At 38.7% G+C, this 22266-nt stretch overlaps 1 protein-coding gene across 1 annotated transcript in view; it reads right to left on the minus strand.

The window, feature by feature from the left end:
* Positions 1-12877, minus strand: part of PHF21B (PHD finger protein 21B) — a 42702-nt gene extending 29825 nt beyond the window's left edge. The window contains exons 1-2 of the mRNA XM_010185868.1: positions 12863-12877; positions 10287-10379 (exon numbers count right to left, since the gene is read on the minus strand). Coding sequence (XP_010184170.1) covers positions 10287-10379; positions 12863-12877 — 108 coding nt within the window. The remainder of the gene's footprint in view (positions 1-10286; positions 10380-12862) is intronic.
* Positions 12878-22266: the final 9389 nt, after the last annotated feature.

A 22266-nucleotide genomic window follows, 5' to 3' on the forward strand; every position in this document is an offset into this window, starting at 1 on the left:
TTTTCTCATGGCAAAACTGTAGCTTAAATTTGGGAGATGAAAGGAGGGCAGTAGCACCAGCAGAAGTTTGGAAGTTGACAGTCAGTGAAAAGAAACTGGAAAAAAACTAGAGCACGGCACGGGCTGCATTTCACATGCAAGGTATCAAAAAGACATTTTCTACTGGAAGCAGCACAGGTTGGATGGCATCACTCCCCATTACAAGAGCTACAGAAATAAAAGGCACAAAAGTTTAGCAAAGGAGAAGAAAACAGAATAAATAACAGACAGCATGTATGTTACCACGTGAAAACTGCAACTGTTGGTGAGCCCTGCAAATAACAATTCTCCTGTAGCTCAACCCTCCTCTCCCCAAATATCTTTCATTTAACTTCTGACAGCTGTCAAAACAGAATGTGATACTACCAGGGCTCTAAACGCAGGAGAAGACGGAGCTGCTTCCTGAATATAATGATTTCACAAGCCCATGTTGTTCTTGAGTTCCCTCAATGTTCTCAGTAACAGAAACATTTGAGTTTAGGCGGCTATATTCAGCCACCCCTGGTACTTCTCAAATAATCTGCAGGTGAGCACACTGTAAATATCTTCATATTCCCAGTCCTGAGAATTCACTAGGTGGGGGCTGTCTGCTTTTCAGAGAGGGAAATAACAGGGAGCCTGATCCTGTGAAATGTGCAGAGTGCTTTTTTTGTTCTGTAATCTCTAATTTCATATATTTTAAAGAGTTTCAGAACAGGAGGGAATCAGCTCCTGTGACTAATATGACTTCTTGTATATCCCGCATCATTAAGCTCCACCCAGATGTGCCTATATGAAGCCAAAGGCTTCCATTACACTGAAACATCATTCCAGCTCTCAAGAGCACAAATTGCTGGATGCCATAGAGGTGAACGAGCCACTGCGTGGCAGAGGTGGGAGAGACTGATGTGTGTCACCACTGACAAAGCCAACTGTGATCACGGGCAATCTATTTCCTGAGCTACGTCTCCCATCAGGTGAGCCGCTCCCACGCTGTAGTAAAGAAAAAGAAGGCAAAACAGAAAAACCCTTACAAAACAAGCCCTCAAGATCCAACCCAAACAAGTATGGGGAAAAGGAGAAAGGAGAGAAAGCACAATTCTTCCCATCTCTGTGGGCAATCCTATGTAGTCCTAAAGGACAGGATTTAATTAGAACAGTTATCTCCATGCAGATCTTCAGGTGCTATGAGAATTGTTCAGGGCAAATCTGGTAAATGTGTTCTCTTCACAGCCTAGTGAGGAAGGGAAGTTAACAAGCACACTTCAATTACAAAACCAAAAGGGATCATTATGAACCTCCAGCTCACAGACAGGCCATAGAATTGCTCCCAGAAACTGAAGACTGTTTTTAAAAGAAAATACTAAGGACTTTTTAATGATGAATTCATCAAGAGCCCCAATAAACTGCTATAATATTTTATTATGCTCATGACTGGCATTTTATTGCAAGGATGAATTTGCCTAACTTCAGCTTCTAGTCCCTGGGTCCTGTTAGAGCTTTGTCAGCAACACTGAAGAGCCCTCCCTCTCCTCAATATCAGATATCAGCTGGATCATGCTCAGCATCAATCAGCCCTTCATACTGGCAGGGCCGATCTGTATGAGAGTAAATTTTTCAGCTCAACGCATTATCACATTGCCTTTGAGAGAAAGACCATTATTCACGCTTTATTTTCACTTCACCCTTGTACTCAAGGCTTAAAAACAAAAACTCAAAATGGATTTGGCACAATTCATATGTCATAGAGGCAAAGTGCTGGGAGCAGCAGACAGAGCTTTCATTCTTGAAAAGCTTTAGAGGATCACACAGAAAACATTAGCAATGGCTGATAAAATGAGTGCAATATGGGGTAATTATATCCTTCACCAGAATGAACAGATGCACACTGACTTCAGTAAAGCTGCATCTATTTATGCCAGCTGAGGACTGACTCTCTCCCTCTTCTTTTTTAATCAATAAAAATTATGCAAAAGGTTCTGCATAACTTCACAGCAACAACACACTCTAAAACCCAGGTTGTCCAACTGACCTGAATACAAGTGTTTCTAGCTTGCTTGGTTTTTGGTTTCTCTCCTGATAAACTCCTATAGTCTTTGGCTTGGTCTGAGACCACAGTCAAAATAAACACAATTTATTTCTTATCACATGGGAAATATTTAAAAACACACGTGACTATGGATCCACACACACTTTTCTTCCTTCACTTTGAAAGGGCTATACAAAAAGTGTACTCTTCAGTGTGTATCATGAGGAAACCCCAGGCAGGAAATCCAGTTCAGTGAATCTTGTGTCCACATAAAACATAAGCCTCTCCTTAGCATCTACCCATAATATTAGCCTGGGGAGCCACAGAAGAATGATGTGAAATGCAGGGCAAAATGCAAACAAGGTCTGCAGCCCACATTTCCAATCCTTGCTGCTCTGGACAGTGAGGACCGAGGAAGAAATTTTAATTTGACTGAAACCAATAGCAAATTTGAACAGATTTTGGCAGGGCCAGAACTGCAACTGGCACCTTGAAACAAACTCTACTCTCTCATTTTACATGCCATGAGACACAAGAATCACTTTCTGGTATTTTCAGACATATTCAAATTACATGCACTATATCAGACATTTTCCACTGGACTGTATACTTACTATGCTCGAGTATTTCAATTTGTTAGTCATGCATAGCCAACTTTAGTATAAAGGTGACACACAGATAATATATAACCCCTGTGCAATTTTTAAGAAGACAAAGCTATTTCATTTGGTTTTTCTTCTCCTTCAGCTTTGCTTGATACTACAGAAACTGAACTTCTGCTGGGAGAGATGTGTGGGAACCTGCCAGCTCTGTTCTTTGCGGATGTTGGCACAAGGCAGTCAGGTGGGAGTTCTTTATTAAAAATGTTATCAGTGTTTTGAACACAAAACTGTATTTTCACAGGAACCTGACTGACTTTTGCTAATGAAATGTACATTTTCTCCTCAACTATACTGCCTGTATTTTCTGGTTTGGCATTGCTGCTATTGAATTGGTGATTCATTAAGTGGCTCTTTTCCATTTCCAAAGGGGAAAACTACCACTAAACTAAAATCAATATTATTCCAAAAAATAACAAGTAGGGGTTGAAGTTGACAAGGATTTCTGCTTTTTTTCCTTCTGCACAATAATTCTGTCCTTGAACATGCAGTTATCTATGTGCCTGCGAGGAACAAATTTAATTCTTATTGTTCAGGATTACAATAGAAATATAAAAGCTAGACTGTGATTATACACACTAGTCAATAACTTACTTACATTTCTACTCTTTTCAGCATTACAAGTAAGCTCGCCTCCCTCGCAGATACTCATCTATGATTAACTCACTTCAATTTAAATATAAAGTGTCCATTAAGCCTTTAGGCACAAATGAGTGAACATCTGTCTACTTTCCTCCTGTCTGTGTACTTTCATAGGTGAGCTCTGAACTAATCCTTGAAGCTGGGCATTCACTGGACTCAAACTCTGGAGCCACTTTAAAGACCCTGTCACTGCTTTGTACTGTCCATCACTTTAAGAGCTTTTCCTGCTTCTAGACAACAGTAACAGCACATTATAATGATTTGACCAGCATCAACTAATTTACTAGCCAAAATCAAAACAACTTGAAAGACAAAAGAATAATAAAAATACTGACAAAAATCATTGCTGTCTACTGACAGCCTGAGCAAGATGGAAGCACACACAAAAAATCAGACATCAGGAGAGGAAAATGAATGTTTTAGGGACAGGAAGCAGTGCAGTAAATTCCTCCAAACCTCTGCTTAGATACTGCAGACAGAGAACACCTTCCTATCTGCCTGTCACTGAGCCAGAGGCCTACCATAAGCTTGTACAACTGGCACGGAGACACAGAGACACAGCACAGTCCAGACCCAAGCTAGACATGGATCTGAAGCATAGATGCAAATGATGTCAGTGGAGAGAAGGGACATTTCTTATCTTTCTGATACTCTGCAAAGCAGTATTCAACGTGCAGAAACATGAGAGTTTTCACCTGGCAAAAAGGTACCATGACAGATGTTAAAATGGCGTGAATCTTTCTTGAGGGTTGTATCAATACTTTAGGCTCCTACTTGCAGATTATCATGGAAATTAGGCTTTCCAGGTCCTTTCTGAAACGTTAAGGACACTGATTAGATCTGAAGGTCTTAAGCATCAGTAACAGCCAGTTCTGCTTCTCCTTCCCCACCACCCTGGATTATTTCTCTTCTTAAGAACAGACAACTGACACTGAAACTCAGAAAGGCAGAGGTAGCAGAGGGAGATCTTTTGGAAAACTTGCATCTGGGTGTAGTCCCCCTTGATACACCACACACATTCATCTTTGTCCATGCTGCAGAAGACCAGATTTCTTGTCACTGCCAACCTCTGGCATACCACCATCCACAAGGAACAGTTCTTATCACACCACCTTAGTCATACCTTCATCTGTCTCAGCTGCACTACAGCAGTGTAAAATACACACAATGGAGCACTCCAGATGCTTCAACAAGCCCATGCCTCTCTCAGCAACACAGGCTACCTATCAAACCTATCCACTAGTGCGTAACTGAGATTCTCACAGACTTTTCAATAAAGTATCATGTTTTCACCCCAATCTTCAAAGCTCTCCCATTAGTATGAAAGGCCAAGGTAGCCACGTGTCTCTGGTGCTGGGAGTTTCTACAGCAAGACTGTATAGGCAGGTGTCTCAACCTTCTTTACAAATTAATGGCACAAACCTCATCACTTTCTACAATAAACATAGTCTATGTTATACTCCTCTGACAGAAATATGTAGTGGCATGCAATTAATAGTAGCATGCCTATTAAAAATAAGCAAACTGATAAAAAGGATCCCTAACCAGAACTCTCAGCTGAACATGCTTCTTCCCAAAGGGAAAGGATGAGAGAAGAAATAGCTTACACCAGATGTTAATCATTGTGCTTATCACATTACCGGAAGGTGCTCCAAATACAGTGACAAGCACAGTATAAAAGCTTATATAGAACAAAATAGATTAACACCTATATTTATAAAGGGCTGCAGTTTCAGTCAGGCCTCTATGAACCTTTCTTTTGAAAAGGCAATTTTGTTTCTGTTTTCTGCATGCACACAGCCAGTGAATATTAAATACTGTTGCAAAACCCTTAGCTTGGTTATTATACCACGCTGATTAGGTTACCTTGAATTAGATTATCTCTCTTCTCCTCCACTAGCATTCCAACACATCCCCCTGGAAGCACTGAGGGTTATATACCAGAAAGGTGCATGACATCCCTTAGGGGATTATAGTCCTTTTCTCTGATACTGTAATAATTACTTTACTCAATTCAATTATTCCATATTCAAATAAACATTAAAGTGGTCTTGTCTTTCTGCTGCACAATTCCATGTAACTTTTTATATAAACATGCATATCTGCTAGCTTCTTTTCCAGTTTCACAAAAGACTGACTTGCATTTAGTAATGTTTTTTTCATTTTCTAATGGCTATGCACAGTCTTAACACCTTACATTTAATTATTTTTTTTAGACTAGCATGATGCAAACAGAGAGAGGCTTTGCTACAGACCAATCTGTTACCGTATTTCCCCTACAGTACACAGTGGCATCACACAACTTGGGTTCTGACTACAGAAGTCATTTTCCCTTCAAAAAACCTTCCAGAAGCCGTATCACTGGAGAAGTCAGGAGTAGGTGTTGGTTTCGGTATAGACATTAAGAGAAGCAGCAGCTATCAGAGAAACTGCACTAATGAGAACTTTGACAAAAATTTTTTAAAATGAGAACATTTGCTTAAGTTTTGGGAACATCTAGACACCACAGTCTCTGACCGGGCTCACACGGTACCTAGTGATGAACAAACACATGGTAACAGTCCCAGTCCCAAAGCAGCCTGCAAGCCCAGTGACCAAATTCAGACCCTACTGCATTATACATTAAAATCACTCCAGAAGATAAAAAAAAAGCAGCAGTTGACATCAGAACTGGCTAGAGTTGACTGAAAAGCACTCATGTTTCATTTAAAGTGGTTATGCATGCCTGTTTCTTTTCTCCACTAACTTGTGTGATAGTTCCACTGCAGGCATCTGCTACACAACCCTCTGCTCTACTCTAATCATCTCAAGCCCTGCCTTCAACCAGGACTGAAAAAATAGGTCAGGGAAATAGCATTATAATCTGATTTAACTGCTATTCAAATCATCACAGTCTCTCCATTAATTTGGATGAGAATTGGAGTGGGCTCAAATTACTGACAACAAAATAGGAGGGTTTTTTAATATCTTCACTGTTCCATCTAACATCTGCCATTAGAAGAACAGAAAGTAAGGTTCCCCATGTGCCTTCAGGTGGCTACCACGCAACTTCAATTTTTATGTAAACCAGCTCAAAATAGATTGTCTGCACAGGAGCTGGAAACTGGAACCTCAACCTGATGTAAGACCACCTCACTCATTAAGGTTGATGGGTGCCATAAAGCAAAGGAACAGCTCAAGAATAAGAAAGTCTTTCATCCACGTATCTGAGTAGAGGACGTCCGGTATTTGCTTCTCAGACTACAGTGGAGACTGCAGTTTCAAAACATCTCACTCAGCTGGAAACCTCAAAGTAGGAAGAGAAATACTATCTGGAATTAACTTCCCAAACATCACTGCTCATAGCAGAAATTTTATTTATTTGATGAAAGAAAAATATAACTTTATATTCTGTACAAATAATTTCTAAAATAAAAGAAAAAAGGTCTGCCAAAGAGGCTTGTTTTGGCAAATAATGAATGCCTAAAGAAATATTGTTTGCATTGTGCAATGAACTTGTAATTAATGTTTGTTTGCTCACCATTTAATAGCAGTTCTGCACTAAGTGATGGGATTTTGCTGCCATTTGTGAATGTGCAGATTTTGAAACTTCATTCCCCATATGGAAGAGCTCCCAGGGGGTCATATCATAAACCCATTCAAATGAACAAAACAAATGACAAGTATCTGTACAAATGTGGAAAATGAGAAAGATGTATGTATTATTTTACCTAAGTATTGCTAAGTGCCTTAGTTTACTTGTGTGGTATTTTCCTGCTTGACTGCATAGAAGTAAATCAAAAGAGCCTGTCTAGATAAGGAGAAATGAAAGCATCAAAAATATAGAACTCCTTCAGATGTGATGAGATGCCCTCAAATGGAGTAGTCCTCTGTTTCTTTCCAGCCAGCCTGGCAATGTTTATTCCTCTCATGCTCACATCTAAATCTAAAGGGAGCCTGAAATCCCAAAGAGATGATGAGACTCACCAAAAGGAGAAATTTCAGCTAGCAATTGGTATGCTGTCAACAATGTAGACACTGACCTGGACTAATCCCACTTACCTACGTGCAGCTGAAACAGAAGAGTGATCAGCCTGGCTATGAGTGAAGCCACTTTCAGAGTGTGACTCAGAGACAAATAGGCTCCTAACATGGCAGGGATCCCAAAAGGGATCCATCCAGGCCTTGAAACCCTCCACAGACAAGAAGAGAGGCAGCAGCATGTACAGACATGATTAAGCCACCTTAGGTGGCCTGCATTGAAGCCTTTGGTGCTATGGTTTCACTATTAGGGCTCTACACAATTCACTGTTGAAGCCAGACTTTACAGGGAAGGAGGTCAGGGAAAGTGCAATACCTTATAGAATAAGATTCAGCTACAGGTAACATGCACGTGTACAGACATTGCAGTGCTTGAATTCTTAGTGCAAAATATTGTGGACTTCTTGGTAGAGGAGTGATGAATATTGTTTTGATTTGGAAAAGCTGTTTCTTTTATTTGCTGCTACATAGGCATCCAGAGTAGAGGTTTTAGCAGATGCCAAACTCAGTTGGATCCTGCTTGTCAGTATGCTTGGGAGATCATGGCAAAGCTGCCTCTCAGAAAGTCAGTCCTAGAATGGTAGGACTGTGCCACTAACTCAGAGGAAGGTACGTGAGCCATGTCTGTTACCCAGCAAGGACAAAAGGAGGTTAGTAGTCAGCCTGCTTTGTAATCAAGTCTAATGCATAAGAGCTGAGAAGTTATGGATTGTGATAGGATTTAATTCTGCATATTTTCTGGCTCCTACTGGAAGATGCTATATGCCTCTTAATTTCCAAAATAATTTTTAATTTGGCACTTGTTTTCTCAGAGCTATGAGTGAGAAGAGGGAAGAGATGTTCTTTACCATAACACCTTTGTGGTATTATTACGTAGCCTTGCTTCTTGGCATTTTTATATTTCCACCTGAAATTTTCAGTTCTCCTGGACCACAGATTCCTACTGACTCTCAAAATTTGTCATAGATGACTAAGTACCCACCAACAGTTATTACAAAGGAGAGCTCTTGTAGTGATACAGTGCTGCAGCTCACTACAGCCGTGTCCCAGATCACCTGTATCCAGTTGTATCTGGGGAGCAACAGTTTTACATCACTCTGATTTATTGCTATATTAAATATATTTTGAAGGTATGTGACTATTTAGTGAGAAGCCAAACTTCTCACTTGTAGATGAAAACTTAGATCTCTCTAAAGACATCAAGCAGAAAGCTGTGATGGGTGGAGGGAGTTCCTAATAGGAAACAGCAAGGAAATTTTAACCTTCTCTGTAAGCTTTGAGTGGCAGAGGAACACGATGAACTGCAAAGGAGGACAGAGCCTGTACAAGGGGCAAGCTGTTGTGGAAGAAGGCAGTATTGGCCTGTGGAAAGTCAGAAAAAACTCAGAAAATAACATGTTCCTCTGATAATGTGATCTTATATACAGCTGCCTACTTGATTTTTAGTTTTGACAGAAATTAGACTGCTATGTGGTTATTTCTTATTTCAGGGCTGCTGAGGAAGGGTTGGTGTTTCATCAGTATTAAGTATGATTGCATAAATAGGTCTGAAATTGAAGGCTGTGCTAGGAAACAAGTGAAACAAAGTGAAACACAAACACGAATATTGCCATGAGCTGTAACAGCAAGGGTATGTGTTCTTTTCAAAAAGTTGAGGAAATCAGCTTCCTCCACTTTTTACAATTCTTTAAAATTGAATCTAACACTGAACAATTTTTTTTTTACTTAACAAAAGCATAGAACATTGATTCTTCTCTATATGCAGCACTTGCAATGCCATCATCTTTGCTGAAACACAACCTTAATGGTAATTTAAGTCCCTGTTACAGGTCTTTCAGTTGCTCTTGAACCTCATCTATTTTGAAGAGCAATCTGCTCATCTTTGACACCCCAAAATGGCAGAAATCAATGTGTTATTATGCTGTAAGAAAAAGTGAAAAGCAAAGTTTTGAACCTGGTAAGAAAACTATAATCTTCCTTTATGTTCACAACTTTGCCTTCCTCAAAACGTAATTTAAAGAGAGAATTTAAGAACTTTATCTTGGAAATACTCCTTCCTCCAGGCAGATTTAGCTCACAGATCTGCTAATGGATTCTGCCACCAAGCAAATAGTAGGTAAAAAATAAAGGAAAAATAGGAAGACCCAACATTGACTTCAATGACAGAAAAGTGTTCACATATGACAAGTAGATCTTTAAGGGCCACACAGGGAGAAATATATTTACACTTAATAGTCACAAATCTGAACAGCAAACTGTAGAACTGCAGCAAAACACTTGTTGAAAACGAAATGCAAACATGTTGAAAACGAGGGTCGAAATAGGGAATAAAGTGTACGGTTAGGGAAACAGTGATGGATATTCAAAAAAGAAAACACAGTTTGACAATATTTTTTTAAAATCTGTCAGCATAACTCTTCTTTCACTCCTACACAGTCAATCCTGTCTCAGTATGGCTCCTGGGTTAGTTGGCCCAAAACTTTATACTGGGATGAACAAGGATAAGGCAAGTAAGTTAGTAAAAGAATGTGTGAGGCTAAATCTTGAACAGCAAGGTTAGTACTTCCACCACTTCTTTTAATTACAGAATTGCAGATTTTCACTTCTGTGATTTGTGATTAATCTTATAAAGCATAGATTTACAGTTCACCATATGTACTTTATTCTTCCACAAGAAATCTACAAGATTTTTTAATAGCTTTTCATTGTGCTAACAGTATGCTCCCAGAAGAAAACGGATTTATCTTTTTTTTTTTTAACAAGTAGAGAAAGTCACAACTCTGCTATTCAGCTCATTGAAGGTGAGTCATTATTCATCAAAGTTAGTGTGCTGACCCACCCAGGCCTGGACACCAGACAGGAACAGAGCAGAACATGTATTAAATGACACAAACTCATTTTGGAACTGTATTTTGTACCTGAGGTAGCACTGCTGGTCCTTGTCCTGCCAACCTCTGCAAGGAGCTGACCTGAGGAACCTTAATGGGCACTGCAGTGATAGTTCCCAAAGTCTGTTGGAAGAAAAACAGTTGAACACAGCTTAAAATACTTGCACAGTTTCCCCAGATAGAATCTGCCTGGTGCAGCAGTTTCCATTCCAGCTCTTCGTCTCTTCCCAACTCATGACGGAAGAGTATATAATACACTGGTGCATTTGAAGCTCTCTCTCCTCCCTGAAGGGTCAGAGAGTCTCCCTTCTCTTTAACCTCCTATACAAAGCACTGTTAACTAAACCCTATTGCCTCCTTAGAGCATTTGATAACTCTGGATGCAAAGGACACATCTCATCACTATGAAAGTTTGTTTGGAACACGAAGAAAATGCAACTGTGCTGCCATGGCTGAAGGCTGTCTAGGCACTAACTTGTTTTCAAAAGAGATCTGAAGAAAGGTGAAATAGACAACAGTGAAACTTCAAAATGTGCATTGGTAAAATGATGCATTTCATGGTAGCCAGGGTCACAAGACAAGTTCACTGTGTCTTAGTAAATAGTAAATACTGAATTATTAAAACTGAAAGCTACCTATAAATCTACTACAGCACACTGTCACATACTATTCAGCAAAGATGACATCCATTTGGACCAACACAGCTATCACTATCAATGTTTATTTTCTCTACTCACCCTTCTATTAGTTGTATAACAATTTTTTTGAAAACTGATTTAAAATATTTGAGGTAGCTCCTTCTATAAGCAAATATATTGCTGTATTCTACGTAAAGTTTACTTTGCAGATGGAGAAATTATATGTGCTAACCCAGTATTATCTTTAACCCTTATGAATACAGTTAGGTACCAAGAGTAAGAAAAATACATTTCTCTAATACAGAGTCAAGTACATAAAAGTTTCCCCAAAAAAAAATTTGTGTCTGTTTAGCCCCTATCCTTTTCTGACTTTTCATCTATCTGTAGTGATACAGATATCTATAGATGTCCATTTATGAGTCCTGTTATAGATGTTCTGAATGGCACCTCTTTTTCATCCACAAAGGCTCCTAAAATACTGGATCTGAGATGCCATAAATAACTTGTACTTTATCTTCTCCATTAAAAGTGACAGATAGCTCTTAAGTTTAAGATTGGGCCATAGGTTTAAAGAACATTGCTAACATTTCCCCTTCACCCTCTTTCATTCCTCACTCCTCACAGTTCATATTTTAGTTAGTCGGCCAAGTTCTTGAGACAAGGTTTTCTAACTTCTCTCTAATGTTTCTTAATCACTGTTGGGAGACATGGCAACATAAGCAAGCAGATGAATGTCATTATAACAGCAAGAGACACTTAGTCACTGATCGCAGAAACTTATCAGGCTGCTAAAAATGGATAACAAAAAAAACCAGATTCAACTGAATTTCTCTAAATTTAACTCCCCTCAAAACAAAAATATTGGATCATAGCCAGTAAGATACAGTATGCTAATACTACCCCAATCTGCTAATGAAATTTGTCAATAAAATGGAAACTATCATGTAATCAGCTCAAGGAAAGTAAAACTGTGTCAGGTCCATGCTAATCTGTCCTCCTCAGACCTCAACCACAAAGTGGTAATACAATCTGTTTCATTCTAACTACAGTGTTTGATAAGAATACCATGAATTTTCATGCAGAATATTTTTAATAAACTTGTCCTACAGAGTTTATATTTTTAACTCTGCTACTCCTCTTGGAGACATTTGGGGGTGTGATGATATATATTCAGCAAAGATTAAAATTTGCATAAGATTTGCCTGAGTTAAACAACAAGGAGAACCGTACAGTTACAAACATGAAAGAATTTTTCCTGAGTCCTCGTGGCTTATGAGTACCCTGGTTTCTTCATAGGAGAACATACTCCATTAAAATTCTGTCTTGACCCAAGAGTGGAGTTGCTCGGGGAGTGGGGGGAGCACAGAGAAAGCAGCATTTCTACCCATGCCAGAACAAGTAAGTTATTTCTTCCTGTAGAAGTAAAGCTATTGGCAGCAGAGCGAGGAAGAGAAGAGGGTATTTCTATCTCACTTATCCCTATTGAGTGACACATTGAATAAAAACAATGAGAAGGATACTATAAACCATCTGAGTCAACTACTTCTTTGCCTTGTCCACCATATCACAGCCTCACACATTGGGAAGGACAACATGATGAATTCCTGCAGTCTGGAGAGAAGGAGAACTTGAGTTGCCAACTGCTGCTATTGCCACTTATCAGACATACCACAACTTCCTGCTTTATATTAGCATGAACTAAGCTTAATTCAGGCCATTTATTTTGCTTTTTAAAGTGAGTACCAAAATGAACTTTCCAACTGACACTAGAGGAACTGAAAGTTCATTACAAATATGATCTATATTTTCCCTCCATCCCAACACTTTATAAATAGACATTTCTTTCACAATGCAATGAAGCTTGAGTTATCCCTGGAAATACCAGGAGCACCACAACTTCTCCTGATCTGCACATATACCCTCTACAGAAAGTTAAAACAAGAAATTCTTCATTCTGGAAGGTCATACCTGAAGCGTGGTCATGCCCCTTGTTATTTTTATATATGCTACCTCTGACCTTGAAAATACACATTCTGGTATTCCTATTCCTACAGATATGAGTGGATTTGCAAGGATTTTTAAACTGGCCAGGAGAATACCATATATTAAAATCTGAAGTGCCAACACTGAGAGAAATTGGGAATTGACCACAGAGATAAAAATAAAATTACTCAGAAGTTAGATAACATAGAGTTATCAATTGGTATGATGCACAAAAACTCTATGTCTGAGTAACAAATCTCTTTTCTTGTACTAGTTCAAATATCAATCACAAGGAAAAAAAAACCACCAAACCAACCCTGTCTAGACCAGAATGCCTCTGTCCTGTGAGGAAGGAGCCCATCTCAGCCTCTGGGTGCATCACTGGGCCAATTCCCTTTTATGTTTCAAAATAATGAACCATAGAGCCAAAAGGAATGGGAATGAGAGAAGAAACAAGAAATACCATAAAACTACTCCGCACTGTTCTCTTAGTTTCACTTGAAGACAAAGCCAGGATGTATTGTCTGTGGGCATCAGAGAAATGAACTGTCATTAGTTCTGTCACTTGCACTCTCAAAAAATTTGTCACATTTATTTTCCTGAAGTAGAAGTTCTTCAGTGATCCCAAGAGAACAAAAAAAAAATTATGGCATTCTCAGGTTATGAAATTTTCAGTGACAAAGATGCAGCCTCCTGTTTACAAATGTTTTTCTAGTTAGGATATGCTATTTAATATTCAAGGGAACAATCTCAACATAAAAATCATATGGCCAAGGCAAAAGTTGAAACTTTATTCTCACATTAATAATAGTGCTATAGTATGTTCAGACAGAGAGATAGCTAAGAATCTATTTTACTTTTCACTATTTACATTGTTTTGTTATTGTCTTCCAGCTTGGGCAATAAATAGTTCAAGCTGTTCTATCAGCAGAATTCAATGACAGAAACCTCTGTACTTTTCCTGTAACACATTTCATCTGTTATCTCAGAGTACTTCACCTAGGTCAGTATTATTGTCTCCATTTTAGTGATGAAAAAAATTGAGATTTAGAGGTAAAATAATGTTGTCAGGGCTAGACTGCTGCGCAGGTAGAAACCAGACAAACCAGACTTCTCACTTCCAGTGTCTCAGCCAGGTGATTGATGAACTTCATCTCATCTGTTGATGCAGAGTCACATTGGAGTCACCTAATCTTTAGGTCAGATTTTAATGATGAGACCAGGATGTCTCCAAGATGATGGGTAAAAGAGGTGAAGTATAAAACAGAGGGAATCGCAGTTGCAGTCTCTGCAGTGAAGGAGATGCAGGTGCTGAAAAGGGTTGTTGGGCAATTTGGCTCTGGATACATTTTTCAGTGCATTTCAGAGCACTGCTTTGTTCCAGCTTAAGTGGTAAATAATGAGCAGATAAACCACTTGCCTGACAAATAAAAAAGTAATCATCCTTATCTGATGCTCTTGGGCAGGCAATGAGAACTGGACAAACTCTCCATGGCACAAGCTATAACAGGACAAATACTGCTCACACTCACCTTAATTCCTCAGTTCTAGCTGGGTCCTCAGCTCAAGACCATGGGCTGCAAGAGGTGAGGCCAGGCTTGCCATGGTGAGCCTGGTGGATCAAAGACTCATCGCCCACTAATTCTAGACTATCATTTTCATCCATGTGGGTCTTTCTTCTTCTTTTTTCCTTTTTTCCAGTGTGTCCAAAGAGCAAGCTGGTGCACATTCTTATAAACCTTTAATTAACAAGCTGAAAAGACATTTTTCTGGTAATGCCTGACCTTTAAGCACTTTGTATGAATTTATCGATACCAGCAGAAACAATAATTTAAAAGGTTATTTTATGAGTGCTGAATAGTTTATGGCAGCACTTTTGTCAAGATAAATGAGTTTCTTATTTCTACATTTAGAGCTCTAAGCATTTTAATAAAAAAGGTCCATAAAAGTCAAAGATAATTCCAAATCTCTCCTCTATCTAAGTGTACTTGGGCTTTTCTGGTGACCTCCTGAAACACCTACAGTGTGGAGGGAGCACTGAAATGTGCAGTGATGAGGGTAAGTGAAGAGCCAAGTTTCAGTTTGCCTTAGAATTTTTTTTATTTGACTGCGTGCATCTAAGCCAGGTTTACTATCTTTATTCTGAGAATTTTTTCAAATAAAACCAGATTCATCAGGTGTATTTCCTACTGTCTATTTTAATAAACTTTACATCGAGCAGCACTTATTAACCCAGGCAAGCATCTGGGAGCTCATGACCCCTTGCTAACTCCTACCTCAAGAAGCAGCCCCAGCCCTGGACTGGAACAGGAACCTCAGCCACTACATCACCCACTGTAGGAGTTAATGACTAATGAATGGCTGCAACACAAACTGTTTCCAAACCCCTGTCTACAGTGACCTATACAGAGCAGACAGGTATGTGGCATGTCAGGGACACCTTTTTTTGCTTGAGCAATCCACAGATGACCTCAGACAGGAACGGCAGCAAACCCACTGTGCAGATGACCTGCAATCTCAGTTGTTGGGTAAATGTCAGCCAGTAGCATGCTCCCAAGGGTCACATTTCAAATTGCAAAAACAGGTGAGGAGATGCAAATGAAACAATCTCTTTCAGTAGACAGTTTACTCACTAAGAAAATAATGATCAGAATTTTAAAAAAGAAAACCAACCCAAAAGCCCCAAAACAGGAGGACACAGCTGCAATAAAACACAAAAAAAACCAAACAGTTCCTCTCATATAGCCAAAATAAACTAAAAAATTTAGCAGATATTGCCAAGTGTAGTTAAAAAAGAAAATCACTCCTTGCTCTCAATTCTTCTATTAATACCCAATAGCATTGTAACTATTTGCTATATTTTCTACTTCTATGCTTCGCCTGCATTAAATCAACACCATCCCTAGATCAAGGCTCTTAAAGAGAACTAAGGGACAGAAGTGTGGTGACAGTGGCAAGCAGAAGACATAAAAAGTGAGACAAAGAAGTATGGTGTGGACAGAGAATAAGAATTCAGACAAAGGGCAGAGATGGTTAGAGGATAAAAGGATGCTGAGGCAGAAACAAGGAGAGATTTACATTGTCAATAATCAGACTCAGGGACATAAGTTCAGTTTTTTACTATTATATTATGACCTCTTTAACCAATGCCTGAGTTTTTAAATCCATGACTTATGCACATTTGTGACTTTAGTAAACTTCTGCATTTCAGCCCTGAATGAATACATATACATATATAACACACATATATACATATCTATACATACACATATACATCATCTATGTATATATATGTGTATATATATCCACACAGAGAGATATGTATCTCTACGCTATTGAAAGATATTTATATTTTACTCAGTTTGGGTAAAAATATTTGTCAGAGCACTGCTATGTTTGCTTTGAATTACAAATTCCTTTTCCACTTCATTTGGATGTACTACTAACAAACACTTTACAAACTCATTGTTGAGCTTGGGTACATGAGCAGTTTAAGATTAGATCACAGGCATAAAGCTGTTAGGGGACACAACTCTTCTCCCATTACACCAGTACAGATAAAATCACTGAAGTCAATCACTGAAGAGAATCAGACTCGATGAGTAACAGAGGGTTAAAAAGCCACATAGTTTCAAAAGCCTTTCACTACAGCATGTTACCAAAATAAATAACTCAGGAACATACGGGTTTGTTATATCTTAGCATAACAGTTCAATTATTTGAGTTCAACTGACACTGCATTGCTGTACTATTTGCAAACTATTTTATACTGACATCAATACTGCAGCGCAAATATTGTGTTCCTACAATGTATTATAGAAACACTAATCTTTTTAAAGTACATATGCATCTCTCTAAGATCTAGGTCTTCTTCATGTTGCAAATAAGACACCTAAGCTATTAAAAAATGTTTTTGTGTGTTACGTGTTCAACACTGGCAACAACAGTTTTACAGAATGGGTTTTTAATGTGGTAGTGACAGGGGAACAGATTGCTATGGCAACAGCAAAGATGAAAATTCTTAACCTGAATGGATCGTCACTGAAGTAATTGCAGGTTTTTTTACCCATTCTACATCCATTTTACAACTTGAATGCTGCATTCAACCTTGAGCTTGCTTTATATAAATGCCAAGCACTATATGCAACCTCAAAGTTCATTTGTCTTAAAACTTGCAGCACCTTACCTCAATAATCCAGGATAGTTGCTGTTCTCTAGCTAACCTAAACATCTGAATGCTATTATTTTTCCATATAGTCCACCAGTAAAACCACTGTGCACTTCGATATAACTTTGAGGCTCCTCTAAGATGTGTATGCATTCATATTTTTTCTTTCCTTCTAGACTTCACTCCTGTAAAAATCTGTGTAAATCATTCATCATTTTCAAAATATGGTGAAATCACTGTGCATGGTATTTCTAATAATCTGGTAGAATAATGGCATATTTCAGTTACACACTCATATTGTATCCCAAAAAGACTGCACACATATTTCGTGTAAACAACAATTTAATTGGAATTTCATAGAAATTTCAAGATTTCTCTTCCAGCTTTTAAAAGCATTTGTTTCCCCATTTACTTTCTCAGAATTCATTACTCATGCACTTGTATGCATATCTATTATTGTTATGAAGTAGATGATCAGAAATGCAACAAGTCTTGTTGTTGTTTTTTTTTTAAAATATCGGTATTTTTGAAACCATCCTTTCTTTGGGCACTAAAAATGCCATTTAAGCCAACTCTTATTGTAGCCAATTAACAATGACTCAAATACACCAGATGCTTTTGCACTGAAACAGCCTACAACTGCTCCCACTGTCCATTACAAGGCCCAGTACTGGCGTAGCAACAAGCAGCAGGAGGCAAGGTACCACCTTAAATTCCAAACCTGCTTTGAAAGCCACAGTGTGACCAAATTCTTAACTGCTGCTGAGGTATTGGTACTTTCACCACCACTCATTTGCAAGGAAACCCATAGTGGTATCAGAGCTCATGAGGGTATCAGAAGAGTATATGCAGAGATAAAGCAAACAATTTTCTGCTTGTACCATGGCTCTTTAGCTTTTCAGAGCACCATTTATTTTATCTCTGCTTTTACCACAGCTCTCAGACTTTTCAGACCACTATCTCTACTTCTTGCCATTTGCACGTTCCCATCTGGGTAAGTTAAAAAATACAAACTCAGTCTGAACACACTGTGGGCATGTAGTCTGGCAAAGAAAAAACATGAGGAATAAAGTTCACGGGTTTCCCTGGTTCAGAAATCCCACTGGTTACTTACACAAGGGGATGGGTAGCTCTGCCAAAGACCTGTTCTTGAACACAGCTTCCATCACCTTATTTACTAGTTAGTATTTTACTAGTTGAGGAGAGGAGAGGAGAGGAGAAGAGGTTTGATTTGAAGCTTTGTTCATAAATTATATTCAATTAATTAAGTCTCCATATTCTGCACAAATGACTATAGCCTCACTGAACTGCAACAACGACACTCAGCAGCTGTGATCACACCTACAGTCTCTTGCTCAGCTGATTCATAAAAGATTTGCTGTTTAACTACTAAACTGTTCCAGGTTGATGGTGTTTTTAATGACTAATGTCTTCAAATTACTTATTCTCTGTTTGCAGTCTGCGGAAATATGTCTGAGTAAAGGAGAAAACGCATGCACAGTGTGTCGCACAAAGCGGTTTCCAGCCTTTCTCTCAAGTGAGTTCAAGCATGAGTGAAAATCTTCAACAGAGCCCCAGCAGCTGCTTAAGTACTACTGCTCTATCTCACTTGCAGGACATGAGGATTAGGATACGGAAAGAGAATGCAGGGAGGGGAAAAATAATGGAGGAAATTACCATAATTTCTTAGTGATTTAGGAACCCTCACCTATCAGAACAGCCCATGCAGCCTACTAGCAGCTACTGAAAAATTAAGACTATCTTCTAAATCATTCCACCTTAGCACCCATAGGGCTTAGAGCTGCTTTTGCAGTTCTCGCTCTGAGTTTTTATTATGCATTCTTCAGTCACTCTGAAGAACTGGAAGACATGAGGGGAGTGACAGCCTGAAACGATCTAATTGCTCACTACCACACAATTCCTTTTGTCAAGCCCTGAGCTGAGCTAATTCAGCTTGTGAACTAGGATAAAGAAAGTTTTCTGCTAGTTCAATTAGCTTAGGAAAAGTATCCAACAAGCAACAGAATAAAGGCAAGGGAAAAAGCAACGTTGCTTAGCCGAGGGCGGGGGGTGGGGGCAAGACAAAATCCACAGAGGCAGGGGAACAGGAAAATGGAATAATGGTTCCAACCTTTTTTGGAGAAAGGAAGCTATTAGATCAGCTCAGCCATAATAACTGAATGTTTTTACCAAAAGTAACTTCCCCGAGCATAGTACCTGGGGAAGAAATATAAAAACTTTGTCTGAATTCCATATCAAGTGTGTATAAATACAACTGATCTTAAAATTCCACTGTTAATATAATGAGTTAGAAAAAAAGGAAGCAATAACTTTCCCAAGAAATGTTAATTTGAATGTGCAGAACATCCCGGAAGCTTGCTTTGTTTATGTTTTAGGCAGACTGCTTCGCAATATCGAGCCACTTGCCCATCAACAAAACCCAGTGGAAGATACTGCTTTAGTATAGCATGGCTGAAATACCATTGCTGTTGAATTCTTAACTTTGGTATTCCACAGTTCTAGGATTTCAGCTGTGAAAAATCGTTGCAGATAATGCTCTGTAGGTGCCTTTTTCTAATTAAAGAAAATACTGAAATACAGCAGCACCTTATTTAGTTTTGGAGAGTGATAAACTCTACAGTTTATCTTAGAGTTTATCATGATTCAAATAAAAAGGCTGATCTTTTATGTTGATTTGTTCAGATAATAACAGGATTTGGCAATTCTATGCTTATATAACTAAATTCATAAATACACATAAGATGCATATGTATGTGTGTATATATATATATACACACTATATGAATGTGAATACACAAACACACACTTCAGAACACATAATAATGTGTTACACATAATATTTTTCCAGAGTAGTAAGTATACCAAAGTGAACACCAGTGTTTTCCTACAATGACAGAGCCAGGAAATTTTAGTTAGTAAGTAGAAAATCTCTTCTTCCTGAAATACTGCATTAACATCAGCACTAGCAGAAGTAGCCCTAGAAACACTAAAGTCAGCAAATGTTCCTTTTTTCCCAAGCCTAGAAATTGTTTCTGGAGTGTAGAAATCATAAGAAGAAAACCGGAAAATAATCCAAGCACAACTCTGGTCTCCTATCTAGCCCGTGTGACTTTTTCTGGCTCCTACTTAGGGCGTTTCATTCTGCTAGTCCTAGATAAACCTGGATACTGGGACATCTTCCATGGTCCTAGTAGGCTGAGTTTCAGCAAAAGCCCCAGTGTGCCTGTGTTCAACCTAGCTCCAGCTAAAGAGTTCAAAACCACCTCCTCAACCCCCACCCTCAACTTAGCTGCTGTCAAGCCTTAAAGACAGTAAAATCCCCATGAGCTTCAGATTTAATCATTAATTTTCTCTGGACACCTGAAGCTTTGCTTGTTGGGAAGCCTGAAAGAATCACCTTCGAGGTGATGCTAAAATTGAACCACAAATGCATGAAGGTATTGCACTGTACAATGTCCAGCTCTTAGATGCCTTACTGCAGTTCTTAATTAATCATGCATGTTTCCCTGTGTAAAGTATGCAGCAAGCACGATGGGGCACCTTGAGAAAAAATTTGCAAGCCAACATCCTGGGGTAGAAGATAGATGTCTAGGCAGATGTGTTCAATGGGAGTGTTTTACCGCCTTGGTACTTCAGTCTGAAAATAGGAGACCTACTTGATTCCCACTAGGATTCACCTCCCTGAGCCCCTCTCCTGGAGACTAAACTGTGTTCAACCACTTTAATTCAAAACACACATCTAGAAAGCTGTGCTTTCCTTTCTTCCTCCTTCCCATCTTTCCCTTCAACCAGTTTCTCAGAGTTCAATAACCTACACCAGAGAAGGAAGATTTCAGTTCCTGCACTCACACATGGCTGTATAAGCCATTGAACTATCAGAACATATTTGGAGAAAGACTCTTCTTCCAAGCTCTTCTGCTAAATCAGTGAGAGAAGAAAGAATGTGGTCTCGTGGCCCAGTGGTTAGAGAGGATGCTTGGGGGAAAAGACAACCAACAATTCCAAGCAATGCTTTGGCCACCACATTGTTCAACTCTGTTAACGTGATAGCAACTCTTACAATGCTTCAATTCAAACACTTTGGCCCATAGAGAATATGATGAGTAGAAACAGAGGCATTTTCGGAGGTGCTTAGGGACATGGTTCAGTAGTGGACAGGTTATGCTTGGACTCAATGATCTCGATGATCAAACCAAATGATTCCACGATTCTTTGATTTCACCTGGGTTCAGAATTCATAGCTACTGAGCAGAGTTTGAGGATCAAAGCTCTGAACTCTGGACAGCTAGGTACACTTCAGCACTGAAGTATTTTCAAAGATCTAGTCTAAATCTCTTTTGTTACAAATAAAAGAAGATACTTGGAGAAAATATGTCCTATGTTTTCAGCCTGCATACTTTGCAAATTAGACAGCACAACACTAATGTCTTCATAAAGGCAGAACCATGCATCTTTAGGAGTCTTAGTTCAGTTAAGGTCTGTGCATGCATCCATACGGAGTTCATTGCAGACATCAGGACTTCAATCCAGTCATTCCCAGAGCCAAAATAGGAAAAATTGTTTGTTTTTTTTTAATTGGATAATAGTATCTTAAATCCATAACAATTACCAGGGAAATATAGAGAATTTTACTACCTGAAATTTCTATTAATTTCTCAGACTGACTGCTCTTACTCAAACAGGGTTATTGCTATCATGCCATTGACCCTAAAAGCAAAATTTTGGTAATGGACGCTACTCAGTTCTTTAGTTTTTTACTTGCAGTCATGAAAGTTCTGTATAGTCTACACGCTGACACTGTAAATCGAAAAAAACCACCACAAAAAAACAGGTCACAAAGATGGCTTTATTTTTAAATTAAAAGTTCATTTTCAAAGAAAATGTAATAATAATAATCATTAATGGCATTCTAAGCCTATTGTATTGTTATTAGGAAAACAGTTAGAGACATGCTAGTGATATAATCTAGCTCCACTGTACTTGACTTCAGTGGAGATATTCTAAATTCACACATTTGAAAATGCTTATAAAATTTGTTGGGTAATACTTTGTTATTAAGAAGACTTACGGACTTAAACTTATTGAAGTACATCATGTATATCAAGACGTAGACTGATTCTGGTTCTATGTAATAACTTCTAAATTCAGAAACAATTTCTGGACTCAGGCTAGAGGAACGAGAATTTTAGCTCATATTCCT

The sequence above is a fragment of the Mesitornis unicolor genome, unplaced genomic scaffold (assembly GCF_000695765.1).
Source record: "Mesitornis unicolor isolate BGI_N332 unplaced genomic scaffold, ASM69576v1 scaffold18080, whole genome shotgun sequence".
Classification (NCBI taxonomy): Eukaryota; Metazoa; Chordata; class Aves; order Mesitornithiformes; family Mesitornithidae; genus Mesitornis; species Mesitornis unicolor.